General features: G+C 39.2%; 1 protein-coding gene across 1 annotated transcript in view; it reads left to right on the top strand.

The window, feature by feature from the left end:
• The window catches only part of LOC137296712 (uncharacterized), a 28,351-nt gene extending 9,585 nt beyond the window's left edge, over positions 1-18,766 (top strand). The window contains exons 6-9 of the mRNA XM_067828542.1: positions 1,790-1,833; positions 5,376-5,530; positions 7,603-7,720; positions 11,383-18,766. Coding sequence (XP_067684643.1) covers positions 1,790-1,833; positions 5,376-5,530; positions 7,603-7,720; positions 11,383-13,974 — 2,909 coding nt within the window. The 3' untranslated portion in view covers positions 13,975-18,766. The remainder of the gene's footprint in view (positions 1-1,789; positions 1,834-5,375; positions 5,531-7,602; positions 7,721-11,382) is intronic.
• Positions 18,767-19,089: the final 323 nt, after the last annotated feature.

The raw sequence follows: 19,089 nt of genomic DNA, 5'->3' as shown, positions 1-19,089 counted from the left end.
TGATGCATGTCACTGCCAACTTGACAATTGTGATAGGATGTAACTTAGATGTTTATCTGGTGCTGTGTCAATTAGAAGTTGCCAGTTAGTTGATACACCATTATTGCTGACTCCATCAGCAACAATCAAACAAAGGAACAAAGCTGTTCTTTTCAACAAAATCAATTTTAAAGTTACTATTGTTATGCATAGAGTATCTCACTAGTCTTTCAACATCAGCAAGGTGGAGTAACCTTGTATTCCAAGAGTTTGCTAGTCATGCCGAAGATCCCGGTTTGATTCCCCACATGGGTACAATGTGTGAAACCCATTCGTGGTGTTCCCTGCCATGGTAATGCTGGAATATTACTGAAAGCAGGACAAAACCATACTCCCTCTCACTGACTCGCAATTACTGGTGAAAGAGTTGATGTTGAAGAGTCAGTCCATGCAATATCACAACAGGAACACCAGAAATGGACTCCCCACTTAGAACCCATGTGGGGAATCAAACCTGGACTCCAGTCTGACAGATGGACGTTTTACCTATTAGACCATCCCAAGCCACAATGAAATATTGACACAGGCTCATGGATGATGTTTTGAGCATGTCACCAAATCTGACCATCCACTTTCTTCTTAAAAGAGACAGGTTTTGTAACCCATTGTAATTCTTGATGACTGAAGCAGAGGGTAGTGAAATAATTAATGAACATAATTAGTGAACAGAAGCATAGGTTATGAATATATAACTTTCTCAGCACTTGTGCACATGCTTCTCGAACCCCTGACTGTGCCTTTCTCTGCACTCCTCCCTCGTAATAAACAGTGAACTGTGTCAGTATTTTAATGATGGTTTGTTAAACAACTTTTTTGATTATTAGGACAAAAGTTCTGCAATAACCTCACAGAGTTGCTATGATGTTCTGATTATGATCAGCCTTTCATTGAGTATGTTGTGCTTATTCGTTTTTTTGTTACATTTCAATTCATCGGTTTGCTTTTGAGGGCAAAAGAACTATAATATTGTTGAAAGGGAAAAAGCAGCAATCTTCTACTTGGTGGGGCTGAGAGCATCCTCGATATCTCCAGGGTATACGTTCCGAAAAGTCTCCACTATACCCTGGAGGCATCTACGGGTAGGCTCGATAATTTTATTACCTCCCTTTGCTGGCTTCGCATTCTCGCAGTAGCCAATCAGCTAGGCCACCGTTATAACCGAGCTTGCCAGTGTCAACAAAGGCAGCAGTCGCAACTGAGAAGGTTTGCTCGCCGTGCGACTCACAATGTGGGGAAATCATAGAGACAAATTTATAGGTCCGAAACTTTTTAAATACATATGCAAGAACCCCATCTACCTCTTTCAGAGAGCCTCTGCATGGTTTGTTTGCCAAGTTTAATCGGTTAGATAATTTGAAAAGCGAGAGTGAGTTGTGATTGGTTCGCTCAACTTCCCAGCATAGACACCTGATTGGATAAAAAGCCAGTCAAGGGAGGGAATAAATTTATCGGGCAGAGCCGTAGATGCATCCAGGGTATAGTGGAGACTTTTCAGAACGTATACCCTGGAGATATCGAGGATGGGCTGAGAGGTAACCTGGTGGTTCAAACATTTGCTTATTACACTCTGACCAGTTTTTCCCCTGCCGTGATATTGCTGGAATATTGATAAAAGGACCATGAAACCAAACTCACTCATTCAATATTTCAACTGAGCGTTTTGTTGTGTGAGCAGAAATGCATGCACTTCTCATGTGGCTTTATTGTGCAGCCCGAATATTAGATGCTATTTTCCTGTTCCATATTTCAGAAGAGGAGGTGGAAGACCTCAATTTCTCTTTTTATCCTCCATTGGTAAGTAAGCATTAGAAAATAGAATGTGTAGCCTCGGCAATCTGTGCTGCTTCTAAGAGACCACATAGTGCACCCACAGGTCAAAGATAGTTGATAGTGACACATCATACCCTGTCGGAGATTGTTGTGCACAGTATCCATCTGTATTCACTGAAATATGAGTCCATGATACCCATGGAGGTCGGGATAGAACAGGCCTTCTGCAACCCACGCTTGCCATGAAAGGTGACAATGCGTTTTGTAAGAGGCGACTTACGGGATTTTTGTGGTCAGGCTTGCTAACTTGGTTGAAACATGTCATTTGTTCCCAATTATGAAAGAACGATGCTCTTGCTGTTGATCCCTGGATTGTGTGGTCCATACTCGATTATTTTACAGGCTGCTGTCATGTATCTGGAATATTGTTAAGTGTGGCGTAAAACTAAACTCACTCTCTCATTACCAATACCAGAGGTAGCTCTTTTTTTGCAGGAATACAATGTTTATCGTGGGACCCCCTAGTACCACAGTAGTTAATGATTTCGCCATCAAGATTATGAATGGCTTCTGATATTTGCCATTTTTTGTATATTTTCAGTTGACTGATGTTTAATCTTCATTTCTGTCACAAACATTGAGGCGCATAGTTGCAAATTATTTAATATCATTTCAGCAATCCTGATTACCTCATTTGACTCGAAAATTGAAGCAACTCTCTATTATCGTGATGTTGCTGTTTTTTTAATATATCACACAGTACACGCAGATGACACTGTGAAACATTTACTGAGATAAGTAAGCGATCTAAATGGTTTTATTGGTGAAAAATGTCTAGTAATTTCATTTACATGAGTAATATCATCATGTTTTCAACCAAAACATCGGAAACGTCTATTCATTTGGATACAAGGTAACAACAACATTTCAAAATATTTTGTTTTGCCACCCTTAAACGTACCATACAGTATTTGCTGCCATGCTCAGGGTGAATTTGCATAATACGTCACTTCCTGTTATATTTTTAGGACAGAAAATATGCAAATGACCTAGTTGTCACAATATTTTGTACATAATTTGCATGTGTAAACAGCCAATGCAGGGTCTGGTGTTTCTGTTTTTCATTTGCCGCCATAATAGAGAGCCTGCAAGAATAGAGTCCCACTATAAACATAAACATCAAATTAAGGTTGTTTTATGCATATATGTCTTATGTTTTTGAAGCCACTTCTGTATTTATGACTCCCTTGGTGTGTCCTATCTTCATGTTACAAATATTGAGATTTTGTGTTGATAGAAAGTATTGGTAAGTACAGTGAAACACTACCATGTCAAACTTAAGGTACTCTCAAACTAAAATTTGGCTCCTATGTAGTATTCCTTCATCAATATTTTCTGCTTGTGGCAAACTTCACATAACTCAGAGTGTTTACTTGTGTACCGTAAACTTCGAAATTGTTTTTTATCCCATGAATCTGTGTGATAAGATACATTGAAAATGCTTAAAAGGGTACTAGTGCAGAGCAATTTCCATGGACTGATTGTTCATTTTGTTGCTGTTGTTTCTCCTGTGAGTACCCAAATGATATCCTAGAATTTGTGACTGGTTCATGACCTCTGCCGTGCAACCCGTATGTGCAATTGATACTTTAAAGGTCACATGCAACAAAAAAATCAAACATAATTAAAACACATTTATCACATATTCATGACATATAATATACATTGCTGCTTTTAAAAAAAGTAATAGACAAAATTATAAGCATACAATCGTGATTCAAAAGTGCAATATTTTGTACTTGGGTTTACTTCCCCCGAAACGAAGCCCTCGGGAGACCGAACCCAGTCAAAGCGGGTGGATGTGCACTCAAGTGTAACGACGGCTTCCAATTGGCTGGTTCATTTGCTGATATGCTGAGGGTTCATTGTGTGTACAGAAAGATGATCTGTTTGATGGGCATTTTAGAAGTATAGCCAGTCACAAGAAAGTAAGATTCTTGATGGATAACAACTTTTTTTTGTGTACTTGATGCGTCGTTTCAGTTGGATTCATATACTGTTGTCAAACAAAATCATATAAACTAAAAGAAGTCGTTATCCATGAAGAATGTATATAGAGATGTTGGGTTTGGAAAATATATGTTCTCTGAATTTGCGCTCGATCCAATCAAAAATCATGTCAGTAGAGATGGTAAACTACTGCGTGGCTGGAATCTGTCATTCATCCAAGTACAAAGCAGGACTTGAAACTGACAAGAGTTTGCACCAGTTTCCATCAGATCCAGTCTCAGATCCATTCAAAAAATGAATGTAGTTTGTTTGCAACCCATATATGTCATGTGTATCACACGTACATAATGTGGCAGAGACGGGACTCGGGTGCACGAGTCATAAATCAACTTATTTTCTTTATGTCGTATAGTCTGAAGGGTGTTAAGTTCAAATTGCACGTGGTCAATGATTGAAGCTGTGTACTGCATGTTGTCTTTAGCAGACAGGCAGGCAGACATATAGGTGTGAATAAACCAGACACTGAGCTTTCTCTGTGACAGAGACTGCTTACCACAATCAACAAGTATTTTTACGTAACGAGTAGATTATTTACTTGTTTGTGTACACAACCAAGATTATTTTTACATGACATGGTTAAATACTGAGGTAAAATGCACAGAAATAGGATCAAAATAGATCAGTCATTGTAGCATTCAGACATTGGAAAAAGCCTACTCTGCTGGGTTACTGTATTACAATCAGACAAGGAATGCCAGGGATATTTTCAAAAATCAGCTTGTGATGGGCATACACCCTTTTTCACTGTAAAGGTGAAGAAATTCTGCCAATGAGTCAATTCAAGTCCTTGTGTCCATCATGGTCGAGGGAGTAGGTGCTGAACAACTTGCAGCTTGGTTTCGTAATTAGACTTCAGCAACTCATGCTTGCTACAAAAGGCGACTCAGCTTGTCGTAAGAGGCGACTAACGGCATTGGGTGGTCCGCTTCGCTGACTTGGTTGACTCATGTCATCAGTTTCCATTTGCACAGATCGATGCTCATGTTGGTGATCACTGGATTGCCTGGTCCATACTCGATTATTTACAGACCACCACCATATAGCTGGAATATTGCTGAGTGAGGCGTAAAACTAAACTCAGTCATTCACTCGTAATTAGACCGCTGGCAAGAAACATTCATCGCTCCACATCAGTGCCCCTTTAACAACCTTTCATGTAATACCATTTTGATTAGTCGTGTTAATGAGTTGATATCAAATGAGCAGAAGTGAGTATACTTTAATACAGAACACATTTGGGTAGAACGAACTTGATTTCCTAAAAAGTGATATCTTCAACGAACAAGTAATAATTAAACATATTACAAAGGCGATATGGTTTGATTTCCCCCATGGGTATAATGTTGAAACCGTTATCTGGTGTCCTGCCATGATATTGCTAGAATACTGCTAAAAGTGCCAAAAAACCTAGACACTAAAAACTAAACATCTTACCTAACTTATGCACTTTTTCTGAATATATTTCTTACTATATATGTGTGATACGTTGATTATAGGCTTGGCGGCCAAGGATCACCGCCAAAAGTGCCAGGAAAAGAATCCATGTGTCCAACTTACCCTTGTCTACGTCAGCCAAAGACCTGTTTAACATGTATAATACATGCGGGAAGGTTGTCTACGCCAACATTGTCATCGATCACATAAGTAGGCGGTAAGTCTGGCGATGGCTTGGCTTTTATTGCTTGGAGGGAGATCTTTCCATCAGAGTTCAAATTCTGGGGCCTGTTTCAGAAAACTGTCATAAGCCTAAGATCTCATAACTTTCCTCGTAGCATTTGTACCTGGTACACTGTAGCATAGGAGGTGCAAATGCTGCGAGAAAAGGTATGAGAAGAGGTTAAAAGAGGTTTTGTGAAACGGGATTCAGGTTTATTTACACCATATCCTTGATTGTAGGTGTGAGATATGCAAAATTGGCTTTAACATCAAACTAGGGAATACTAATGTCAGTCAGTTTGTACTAGCCCAAACTTCAGCTGGTTTTACTGTGCGAGCTCAATAAGATACCATGTCACAGTTATCATCTGTTCGCTGGATAATGTAACAATGAATTTCATATTAAACCAGAACTTAAAGGAAATAGAGTGAAATTAAGATTGCTACATACAATTTAACCTTACCAAACATTTAAATCTCAGAATTTTATTTAAATAAATGAAAGATGTTCAACAAACAACTGTAGTTTCAAATTGATGTTATTGGTTTTTATCACAAAGGGGTAAGCACATTAAATGAAACAGAAAGAACCAGGAGGGCTGGTCTGAGTTAACACTCATGTACTGCACTTGCATTTGTGTCACTGTTCAATCTACTGTGCTTACCCCCTTGTAATACAAACCAATAACAGTGATTTTAATCTACGATCATTTGTAGAACAACTTTTACCCTGACTTGGATAAAATTCTGAGATTTTAAGTTTATATTTACACACACAGTACACAAGACTCGCGTTCAAATTCATGGTCTGTTTCTGATTTTTGTTCAGAGCACTAAACTACTAGTCCATATTGCCCATAAAGGTTTGGTGTAGAACAGGCCTTCAGCAACGCATGCTTGCCAAAAAGGCGACTGTTTGTCAGAAGGGGCAACTAACAGGATCGGGTGGTCAGGCTAGCTGACTTCGTTGACACATGGCACCAGTTCCCAATTGCGCAGATCGATGCCTATTTCGCTACTGGTCCAGACTCGATTATTTACAGACTGCTACCATATAGTGTGGTATAAAACTGAACTCGCTCACTTACTAGTAATCCATGTATGAATGTGTCAGCCATCCCTAGTTTCCCGAACCAGATTGATTTCTATCGGACTTGCCTCAAAGTTACTTCTGTGATATTTTTGTAGCATGGATCGATATTTAGAGAACAATTATCTGTATGATCTGAATGACATGATTACACGATGCCATTTAGAAAGTGGTCAAATGCAACATATGTCATATGTAAGAAAGTGAAATCCCAAATATGACATATGTTGGATCTGAATGACAGCCAGCCCTAGTGATGCAAGTATCAGATGTGTACTACCTTATTCAAACCTATATGTGATCTCCTCCATGGTGTAGTAGTTAGAGTGCCTGCCTTAAGAGTGGAAGGTCCCGGTTCAGTCCTGGCCATGTTATACCAAAAGATGTAAAAAGGTCCCCATCTGTCACATGGCATTTATGGGTGCAACAGGGATTGGTGATCTCGGAGTCTGAATAGGGTATTGATGCATGCAGTCTGATTGCAATGAAAATATACCGATGAATTTCACATTAAACCAAAAAGTAAATCAAATAAAGTGAAATTTAGATTGTGAATCCTCAGTATTTTACCTTGCCAATTGAATATTTATTACACCCTAATAGTTAATGTGAAGTATTGTCAATAACAACTTTCACATGGCTGATTGTTAATCATTATTGTCCTTGACAATGCCTCATTTCATTAGCTAGAATAAACAGCACATTCTATTTGTTCCCATATCATACTGTGTTTACAACACTCACACCTAAATGTGTATCCCTCTCTCATATCCTCTAATGAGCCAGCCAGAAACTCTAACTCGCTCACTCACTCACTCACTCACTCACTCACTCACTCTGTCATTTAACTTTAATGTCATTTAACAGGTAAATTATAAAACTGCTTTTTGTATTTTTCATTTGATTTTGTCGAGAAATATGAATTCTGTGTTTTACTTACTCCGAACTGACTCTGTAACTTTGTTCTGTTGAATCAGGTCGAAAGGTTATGGCTTTGTGTACTTCAAAGAAGCCAGTGAAGCAGATTACGCATTGACAAAGTCTTTCCGGCTGATGGGGTATCATGTATATAGTCAGCCTGTGAAGGCTTTGAAGGTGAGTGACCATTGCCTCCAAAGTGGTCGCAGCCACCACACCCAGTCTGCCCAGAATTATCAGCATTGGAATGACACATACCACTACACAATGAAAACACATTATCACCTTGAACTTACAGCACATCAGATGCATTTCATGTGCTCAGGTTCAACTCAAAATAACACCAAACATGCTTCAAACATGAATGAGGATACAGTTGTGTTTGTTTTTTCTATTTTTTCGGAACAACTTGTTTATTTGAATCTTGTGATTATTTTGCCATATATACAAAAGGTGAATATGTGTTTTCAAAGTGTGTGGGTATATGATGAAAATGGAGGTAAGTAAAGATGCTTCTTCCCTCAGAATGAATAGAAACATAGTTGAGTGATACCACTTTGGTTCCAGAATGGAAGAGTCTTTGATGGGTGATGGTTTTCAGGGAGTTATTTAGGATTCATAACTAAATTCCCTTTGCAAGAAAATCAAGAAAAAATTGTTGGGATTTTGGGTTTTTTTTTTATTTTGATTGTTTTGGTTTGTTTTTCAGAATTGCAATTTCAAACATTTTCGTGTGTTTGGATATTTGTTATAATTGCTGCAGACTTTTGTCCAAATTTTTTCCTCTAAGACAGCTAAAATGAGTCCCTAATATTGTTTCTGAGGAACAGATATTAAAAAAAACGTGAAAGAGAAACAGCTATGTATTCTGTAGCAGACCAAACCCAGTTGTTGGGAGGGAAACTTAGTTTGGATGGCTGCTTTGGGCCCTGTTCTTCAAAGTGGTCATAGTACTGTGATAGTTGTTAGTCTGTGTTAAAAGTGTGGGAGTTACATTCATCTTCTTGCTAACTATCGTTTTGTGGAATGGGGCCCTGGTTTACTGTGTATAGTGTCTGACAGTTGGAAGATACATCATGAGGTCACGGAAACCTTTTCAGGACATCCTGTTCCTGAAGGCTTTAATGGTTTCTTGCTCTCTAGATTATACACACAAACAACTTAGTTAAGCATCCTTGACATATCTCACAGTTGAATGAGCTCCGATCTTAACCACTTGGAGCATATATGCGATATTATTGGTCATTGTGCACAACTACAGGATTCTCCTGTACAGAACCTGGCCCAGTTGGAGGCCACTGTACACAAGGAATGGCATAGGCTGCCCCTTCAGAGGACCAGGAGGCTGACAGAGGGTATGAGGAGGAGAGTGCTGGCTGTCAAACAGTCTCATGGAGGTTAAACTTGGTATTGACCTTGAATTGTTGAAGACACACAAAATGACATTTTGAGTGTTTACATTAAACATTCCAGGGCCATATTTGCACATAGTTTTGTATGAAAATAAGCAATTTTCATCATGAAACATGAATTCCAATCATTTTGTCAAAGGATCATACGAGCCAGAAAAACTCTTCTTCCATCATTGTCACCATGAAAAGTTTTATGTACATGTTGAAAACCCATCATGGCAAAGATGCGGGGGTGCTTAATTAAGTTCTTTGTGTATGTATCTCAAAAGCTTCTTCCAGTTTGTTCAGATGATATTTGCGGGCCTTGCCACTGAAGACTTTTGATGTGTGCATTGTACTATTGGAGATATGACAGTGTGTCCAGCAATGGCATAGTCTGAAGACTGATGTCATCATCTTGGCGGAAATTTTTTTATGTGTACATTGTAGTACTGGGAAGGACTGAGAAAGAAGAATCGCATGGCTCGGGAACACTTGGCAAGTGTTAACACTCGTTTCAGTGATTCATTCATATCATTGTCACCTTTGTCTTTCCTTTTGTTCACTGTGCAGTCTGTATGAATGATAATCGTGACAGATGTCTCTGGTCATATCTTTTTCTCCTGAGTTGAATATTCCTCAGGGAATCAAGCTCGTTAAAAGAATGCCGGAAAAAAGACATCTGTTGATCAAGGGAACTCTCCAGCAACTTGAGCATGTACAAGTTGCATGTATATGAGTGCTGAATGAATATACTGTAAAAGTAATAATAAAATCACCTGGCTACAGAGGTTTATGGAGGTGAACTCAAATGGTCCTGTTGTTAAAGGCACTGTGATTGCCTGAAAGCAAGCTGTAAATGGATGATTGTGGGTTTGATTGTTCACCCCGGTTATATTTATGGTTTGTCAGCATGTATCAATAGTCATTGGTTTCACATTTATTTAGCGTGTAAAAAACGTGTAAAAATATCTGCTGGCAAACTTCCGCTTTGGTCATATGTTTACTGATTGTCTTGATTTTCATTTTCTTTAGAGTGTGTTCACACAATTGCTAAAGCATACGACCAACGCACCAATATACCTGGTAACTGGAATACAGTTTAAAGTGGCATCAAACCCACCTCATTCACTCACCTTTGACATGTGAATTGTTCTGTATGATGAAATGCCTTCTTAATCCAGTAATGTTGATTAACAGTAGATTAACTTTTTGAAAACCTTTGAGACCCTAAACAAGATGTGAATTGTCATTAGACCTCAGTTATGTTTTGCTTGCCAGTAAAGAAACTATTCAAAGTTTGCTAAGCATCACTGCTGTAACAGCTAATGTGTTGAATTAGCCAAAGATGATATTGTGTGAGGTTATTCTTAATCTGCAAAGCTTTTTTTGTGACACTCAAAGCCAACCAAAATCAGAATAAACAATCAACCAGATCTTCCATGGTAATGAGAGTCTTATAATACAGCTGAAACGTTATGGCTGACACCAAAGATGCTGGCAAGTTATGTTAGTGTTGGAATCGGAGACCACTATTGAATACCGGAGGACTTGTGAACAATTATTGATTATAATCGAAATACGTGTTTAATGTAATCACCAATTTTAAGGGTTTTTCCCCAATTTAAAGCTTCATAGCTTTACGCTGTTGAGCGCATTTGTTACATTTAATGGTTTTCATCATTATCTTGTATTATACTAAAACAACAAAATTGTGATTAATCAGAAATGTGTTTTTGACAATCGATAACCATTTTCATCCTCCTTTCAATTGATTTCTGTTTCATTTCAATGATCACATCACTACTAGGTGACGTGGTGCCCCAGTTTCAGTGTCAGTGCATATGCCTAACTCTTCTGTGTCTGTGTCAATTTGATGTTTGGCTTCCAGTAGCTAATCTTTATGTGTCCTCTGGCTATGATAAACAACAATTCTGTCACACAGATTTGCCATCACATGTCCATTAATATTGTTCAACTGAATCCACGTGCTCCTGAATAGTTCCCTCTTTACATCTGTCTTGGATGAGTCTTTGATATCGTCAGTGTTTGATCCTTAGCAAACTTTGTGTAGTATATATGATTACCACTTATCATGAACTACTGTAAATGTTGATAGCAAACATGCTTATGTGTGTATGTTAAACAGTGACACAGTTCAAACATATGGTTCCCACAAATGTTGCATTGGAAACTCATTTGTGTGCTAATATCAAAAAGAATGTTATGTGTTTGTAAATTTGATCATTACACTCAGTTCTTGTTGTATTGCACATTGTTGCATCAGACAAATGAGTTTCACACAAAACAATGAATGTTTTGTTAAAGTTTTGTTCTTTGTGATCCTGTTATAATTTACATGAGTGTATTGTTGCAGATATGGTCCAAACTACTTAAGAATTGGACATCATCCTGAACAGTTCTGTGCAATGTATAATGTAATTTCAGAAATTTTCAACCCATTACGATGACATCAGCTCAAGAGAAGAGGTGTCTGGTCCGATGTACAAATGTCAGGTAGATTACTGTGGATTCCAAGGAACACAGCAACAGTTCCATCACCACTGGATGGAAATCCATTCTTCTGGCAAATTGCTCATTTGCCCAGTATGTGACACTGGCTGTGCAGACCGCTCTGCGATGAGATCTCACTTGATGCAGGGACATGGTGTAACCAGTGAGGGCGAGACCATGGATAAGATCCTAAGAAATGTTAAGATAGACTTAAGGAGAAATCCTTTTTTTGTCAACCCTGCCTGTAGTGAGAAAGAAGCAATGGCGGAGATATCTGATAACAGTAATAATGGGTCTGATGAAGAAAGTCTCAAGACCTTGAAAGTGTACAAGTGTCCTGAAAAGGGATGTTTGTTTGCTGCATTGGCAAAGTGTTTCATTCAACACTGGAATTCTGAGCATCTGGAGTCAAGCAGTGTCCTGACGTGTCCTGTTTGCTCAGTTCATTTTGTGGACAAAACAGAACTGATTGAACATTTCAGGATTGAACATAAAGTTCATCCTTCCATTGATGTGATTGGCTGTAAAGTTGCTGGTGCTGAGGACATCAGCTCTGATGAAGATGAGGAAGAATTCAAAATTCTTTCTGGCAGATTTATTTGCAAAGTAGCAGCATGTGACTTCCACGGTCCAAAATCAGCTTTCCAACGTCATTGGGAGGAAAGACATGTTTTGAATCAAACTTACTTTAGATGCCCATACTGTAGCATTGTATGTAGCAGTCAGCCACAGGTAAGGCACCACATGGTTAAGATTCACAAGGTGCAAATTAATGACCCTATTTTAGATGATTCTTTGACCAGAACTTTCACAAAACATAGACGTAATCCCAGTTTTTTGGACCCAGGTAATGTTGAGCGTGAAGCAAAGATTGAAATTTGTGTGGGAAATCCACCTTCATCTGTTGATCAGAAGAAAACGTGGAGTTCTAAAAGTGCAGCTGTAAATTTGAGAGAGAAAAAATCATCTAAGAAGACAAGCTCCAAAACCACCAAAGAAGCAGTGTCAATTGTCAACAACCCTCCAGACTTTTTTCTGATGAAATACAATGGGCAAAAGGCAGATAGCATCAAGACATTCCTTGCATGGACAGATGGTCTGATAGAGAATCTGGAGATGGTTCATCAAAAAGCTCAGAAAAAGTTGCAGGACTATAACAAGAACAGCAAACATCAGAAGTTTGAGGAGAACAGGAAACTGCAAAGTCTTCAAGAGAATAGCAAGCTGCAAGACCTTAAGGAAAATAACAGCAAGTTGAATGAGCCTGATGACAATAGCCAACTGAAGGAGCTTGAGAAGAGCCTCCTACAGGAGATGGAGAAAAAGGGTGATCCGCAGGAGCTCTCAGACAACATCAAAATGAAGAAGCATGAAGAGGTAAGCACTCAGCTACAGGAACTTGAGAACATTGAGATGCAAGAAGTTGAGGAGGACAACAAGATGCAAGAACTCGAGAACATAGAGCTGCAGGAGCTTGCGGAGAACAGTGAGTTGCAGGAACTTGATGATGAGAACAGCAAGCTCCAAGATCATGTGGAGAAACGTGAGCTCCTAAACATGGAGGAGGACAGCGAGCTTCAGGAGATTATTGAAGGGAGCAGTGAGCTCAAAAATCTCAAAGAGAGCAGTGGTCTCCAAAAGATCCAAGGAGAAAGTGATCTTCAGGCAGTTGAAGAGAACAGTGAGCTGCAGGAGATTGATGAGGGAAACAGTGAGTTTCAGCTTATTGATGAGGAAACCAGTGAGCTTCAGGTGATTGATGAGGGAAACAGTGAGCTTCAGGTGATTGATGAAGACATTGAGTTTGAGGTGATTGAAGAGGAAAACAGTGAGCTCCAAGATCTTGAGGAGAGCAGTGAGCTTCAGGTGATTGATGAGGAAAACAGTGAGCTCCAAGATCTGGAGGAGAACAGTGAGCTTCAGTTGATTGATGAGGAAAACAGTGAGCTTCAGAAGATTGATGAGGAGAACACTGAACTCCAAGATCTTGAGAACAGTGAGCTCCAAAACATGGAGGAAAACTGTCAGCTTCAAGATCTTGGGGAGAGCAGTGCACTGCAGGAGCTTGATGAGGAAAAGAATGAGCTTCATGAGATCAATGAGGAGAACAGTGAGCTGCAAGATGTTGTGGAGGAATGCGAGCCTCAAGATCTTGGGGAGAGCAGTGAGCTGCAGGAACTTGGGAACAGTGATGTCCACGTTCTAGAGGAGAACAGTGACCTGCTTGATGAGGAAAACAGTAAGCTTCAGGAAATCAATGAGGAGTATAAAGAGCTACAAGATGTTGTAGAGAACAGTGAGCTTCAAGATCTTGAGGAGAGGAGTGACCTGCAGGAGCTTGATGAGAAAGAGAGTGAGCTTCAGGAGATAGATGAGGAGAACAGTGAGCTCCAAGATCTTGAGGAGAGCAGTGACCTGCAGGAGCTTCATGAGGAAAACAGTGAGTTTCAGGGAGTCAATGAGGAGAACAATGAGCTCCAAGATATTGAGGAGAAAAGTGGGGAAGAACAAGAGAACAGCAGTTAGAAGAATAATGCTTACAGGAATAAGTCACATTGAAACCTTTTTCATGGAAACCAAGCAGGGTTTAGGTGTAGGGGCAGTATTTTGACTGAATAGTCATGCATTTGGAGTCTGTACATATTAATTTCAAGGAAGAGTGACGCCAAGAAACATTAATTTGTGGGCTGTGTCAGTGACTGACATTTAAAGCTTGTGAATGGTATGTGTTTGTTGTCTTTTATCAATACCATTTAAAGATATGCCAGAGGAATGCACATTATGGCCTTGATGTTAGAGAAGACATTTACTGTGGAACCATGTTGATGTTGATGATGTGTGTGTTATGTATGTTAAGTATACAGACATTCTAGAGTTGTAAATAAGTGTCATGCACAGGATCATTTTGCATTGGAGTTTGTCAGTTTGGGTGTTTAAGAAATAAAGGTGTAGTCTTGAAGCTGTCACATGATGTAGGATGAACACTTCAGATGAACAACCTAGAGATGAGGATAGGGGAAAGTGCCTCAGGTGTTTTTCTTGTGCTAGTTTCTCCACGAAAGCTGGTGTTGAAGATGCAGATGCTAAATGTTCATATGGAAGTTGTTCCTTCATTTTAGACCAGACATAAACCTTTACTTTTTATGTGAGATTGGATATTGTATTTTGAGGAGATCCAGCAGCTGTGTGCTGTTTTCCCTTTGTATGTTAGGGTTTGGAGATCATCAGAGACTCGTCTGCCAACGTTGGAACATTCTTGAAGTCTAATGGTTTGTGCCAATCGTTGATGATTCTTGGAGCTTGTCAAGCGTGTCAAACTATGGAGATTATTGGAACCAAATTGTAACTGCCAGTGTTGGAAGATTCTTGGAGTCCTGTATTTCGGTCACTGAAAATTCATGGAGCCTCATCTCATTTGTCACTGATGTTTCTTTGAGCCTGAGTGCTTGTATGGATCCTTGTTCGTGGATCCCCGTCCTGTTTAGTAACTCTTCCTGTGTTACCTGTTTTCATTTCTTCTTTGTTGCCTTGGATACAGACAGGAAGAGCGAGAAGAGTCCAGAAAAAAGTACGAGTGAAAATACGCCTGGAGTGAAGTTGTTGTTAATCATTGTGACATATTTTCAATTATAGCATGTACCAAATGGTTCTTTCAGTTCAGTGCCCATTCACCTTTGAAATATACCTCCCCAATTGTGTAGTGGTTAAAGCATCTGAGTGATTAGTGGCAGGTCGCGGGTAATACCAATAGACGTTAAAATGTGGTGCTTGTTCCCCGCCTGGTGCTTGGCATTGATGGGTTCAACAAGGATTGGTCAACTCAGAGTTAGTATAAAGCGTCTGAGCGGGACATCCACGCATAACTGCACGGTATGTCAGTGAGCAAGCACTACAAACCAACTTAAGTCTGGGTTGTAAAACAACCACACATACTCACGCATGCACTTCGTCATTTGAGTGAAATATTCTTAACCTCATTTCACCCCAACTCACAGTTGAAATAAGTTGCTTTTTTCTTAACATTATTATTTTCAACTGACCAGGAAGAAGTTAACCAACTCCGTTACACCAAACGGGGGTCAAGTAATGCATAAAAACAAACTAACTGGTGATGTATTCATAAAATAATTGGTAGCTAATTTTCTTTGTCCTGTGTTCAGTGCAGTAGAATATAGAGTAATAAATAGATGGGTGGCGATACAGAAAATCCACGGTACGATACGTATCGCGATATCTTGGAACGATACGATTCGATAAATATCACGATATGCTATCTTCAGTTATTTTCTTTAGAAACGTATATTTTGATATCAGGTAACAGTTAAGATATCGACATCACCGTCAATATCCAGTGACAACAAATTTGAGGTCAACGATAACTATCACGATACGCAAAAATAGTATCGATATATTTAACGTTCGATAAAGTATCACGATTATCGATACTACGATGTATCGTCACAGCTCTAGTAATAAATCACATCTGCATTTGATACAAAAATAAAGTTATCAAGTAATACAGCAAGCCAACTGAAAAGACCATCTTGTCACACCATTTGGTTAGTGTCATTTTTTACGTGGATTTGTAACAAAGCAACACAAAATTAAATAAGTTATGGCTAAACATTTCATCTGGAGCTCTGATCGTTTTTATCATGTATTGCGGGAGCATATAGTCGACGCCTCGTCTGTCCATCCGTCCGTCCGTAGTCATTTTGTTTCCCGGAGCATAACTCAGAAACCGTTCAATATTTTTAGACCAAACACGATAGATATAGTAATCGCAACCTATGGTTGTGTCTTTTGCTATTTACAGATTTTTGGCATTTATAATTTTTTTTTTGTTTTTCCATGGAAAATTTTGGTGTCAGTCTTTAATGAGGTGGGCTTCGTTTCCGGAGCAGAACTCAACAACCATTCAATATGTTTCTGCAAAAGTTGGTAGATATATCAGTCACAAGCTGAAGTGGTGCCTTTTGCTATGTACTGGATCTTGTGATGTATTATTTTCTCGGTTTCCATGGAAACGTTTCGGACTGAAAAGTGAGAGGTGTGTTTCGTTTCCAGAGCAGAACTCTAAAACTTCTTAATATCTGTTAGTAAAACTTTCTAGATATGTGTGACAGACCCTAAAGTGGTGCCTTTTGGTTTTTAAAGTCTTTGTGATGTATTATTTTCTTGGTTTTCATGGAAACATTTCGGACTTAGCCTCAAAATGGAGGGATGGGCTTCGCTCCCAGAGCACACCTCGAAAACCATTTCATATCTTTCAACAGATTTTGGCAGATATATGAAACAGATCTTGAAACTGTGACTTTGCTGGTTACAGATATATGGCATTTATAATTTTCATGAATTCCATGGAAACAATTCAAACTAAATCTAAGAAAACAATGAGTAACTCTCAGATTATTTGTCCTTTCATGGACATGAACATGTGGGGCCCGGGGGTATATGTCATCTTCTGATGACTCTTGTTTCTGTGGAAATCGTTGGCGGTATAAACCAGTTCTCAATTAGTGAAGAGAACACCATTGTTAAGTGTTATCATCAACTACTCATCATTGGGACATGAAACTTGCGAAATATGTGTAAGGTTAAAGATGAAACTTTGTGTACTCCCTTCAGAAAATGACCCCCAGTGCTAAAACAGTGGTAACCCGTGAAGAACCGTGCTGAATTTGTATTAGTAGCCATGCTTGTCGTAAGAGGCATCTGATGGGATCGGGTGGTCAGGCTCACCGACTTGGTTGACACGCCGTTGGATCCCAATAGTGTAGGTTGATGTTTATGCTGTTGGTCTCTAGACTCTATGGTCCAGACTAAATTATTTACCAACTGTCGCCTCATAGCTGAAACATTGTACGCACAAGTACTGAGGTGAGATAGCTTTGAGGAATGTGGTCCAGGCATAGCCATGAGGTACATGCTAAATGTAACCATTATAAGGTAGACTCTCTGCCATTTATATGGTCGTTCTGTTGCATGTTTCGAATTACTCACTATCATTACAAGGACGTAATGTATTCAGTTTGAATACACATTACAAATACCCTTCGAATGCGTGCTACGGTAACTGTGGTAGTCTTACAGTAATGTACTCTTAATGGCTGGAATGCCTTGATCCACATATTGAATTATATGTTTTGTTTTGGCAATTTTAATGTACATGTCAAATTTTGTGAAAATTGTCTGCAATACGTTAGTTAATTTGGTGTATGTTTGTTATATTGGTTATGGTGGCCTGTTGACATCCAAGGGAAGTTTGGATTTGATTTTGTTTTGCTGATTACGAGGAAACGTTGATTCACCGAAATATATCAGCATTGTCAGTAGATCATGGATATCTGGTTTGTTAATACTGTCTTCGGAATTCTATTAAATATTCCACAAATATTGTGCGGAATACATGTTTTCATAGTTATATGTACAGTATACACCCTTGTCCCGAGGTTTCAGGACCGTGTGTCTTATTTGTGTCCTGTACACTTAGCCCTATTTCGAGGTAATTAATCATGTATCATTTTTATTTGAACCCAAACGGATCAAAATTTTCCCACTGGTTCACAGGCCACTGGAACTGAAATGTTTGCAGACTTTAAAATAACATTCCTTCTATCTGTGTACATAGATGTATATAGGTGATGAATGCAGATGTGTAGAAAGACATCATTTCCGGAATGAATCACCACCAGTATTGTTCACATTGTATTGTAAAGTTGTACATATAATAAACTCGTGTTTGTAGCCTCTCAGCTGATGCCTTGGTTCGCGGGTTAATGTATATATGTATGGAACGACCTGACCTTCAGCAGCCAATGAAGGGTAACTCAGGCCTGTTGAATTGGTTGACACATGTCATTTGTATCCTAATTGCATAGATAGCTGCTCATGGTCTCACTCACTGGATTGTCTGGTGCAGATTTCATAATTTACAAACTGAATTAATGTAGCTGAAATATTGCTGAGTGCGGCGATAAACAACAAGCATGGTAACGATCAAGATATTATTAGGATATCAGTACTCTACAGTTTCCGCAGTCTAAAGCGGGACTCATTGGGACAGAAGAAGCCATTGTGCTAAAGGATGGGACTGAGATGTTATGACGGTGTTCACATGTAACTCCCAAGAAATTGTCAGTTGTGCAGTTGTTCAGGCGGGTCTGGCATGTTATATTATTTTCACCAGATACTGACACGTGTTGGGCGGTTATTTATATGGACACGAAGAAATTTATTTCCTAAGGTTTGTATCCCCTAACTACACGTCACGTGACGACCATTGCACGTCACCAACACTCCAGAGTGAGACGATTTATTGCCATGCTTGTTTCTCTGAATAAACGAAAAATTTTCGTTCTTTTTTGCGTTTGGAGTTGTCATTTAATTACTCTGTGTGGATCATTTCATCCTGATAGTAACTTAAACTAGGGTTTGAATAAATTCATTTGTTGTAGTTAATGGCAACATATTGACCTTAAGAATGTGTTGGGTTTATGTCCCTTGCATGTCCCTTGTCGTGTTACTCCCGAGGTCTAGTGGATAACGCATCCCTGGAGGCATAAGGTCCCTAGATAGGTCGGGGCGGTGGGGTAGCCTCGTGGCTAAAGCATTCGCTCGTCACGCCGAAGACCTGGGTTC

This window comes from Haliotis asinina, chromosome 9, assembly GCF_037392515.1.
Source record: "Haliotis asinina isolate JCU_RB_2024 chromosome 9, JCU_Hal_asi_v2, whole genome shotgun sequence".
Classification (NCBI taxonomy): Eukaryota; Metazoa; Mollusca; class Gastropoda; order Lepetellida; family Haliotidae; genus Haliotis; species Haliotis asinina.
Note: the sequence above shows the minus strand (reverse complement) of the source record. Positions and strands in the feature narration are given on the sequence as shown.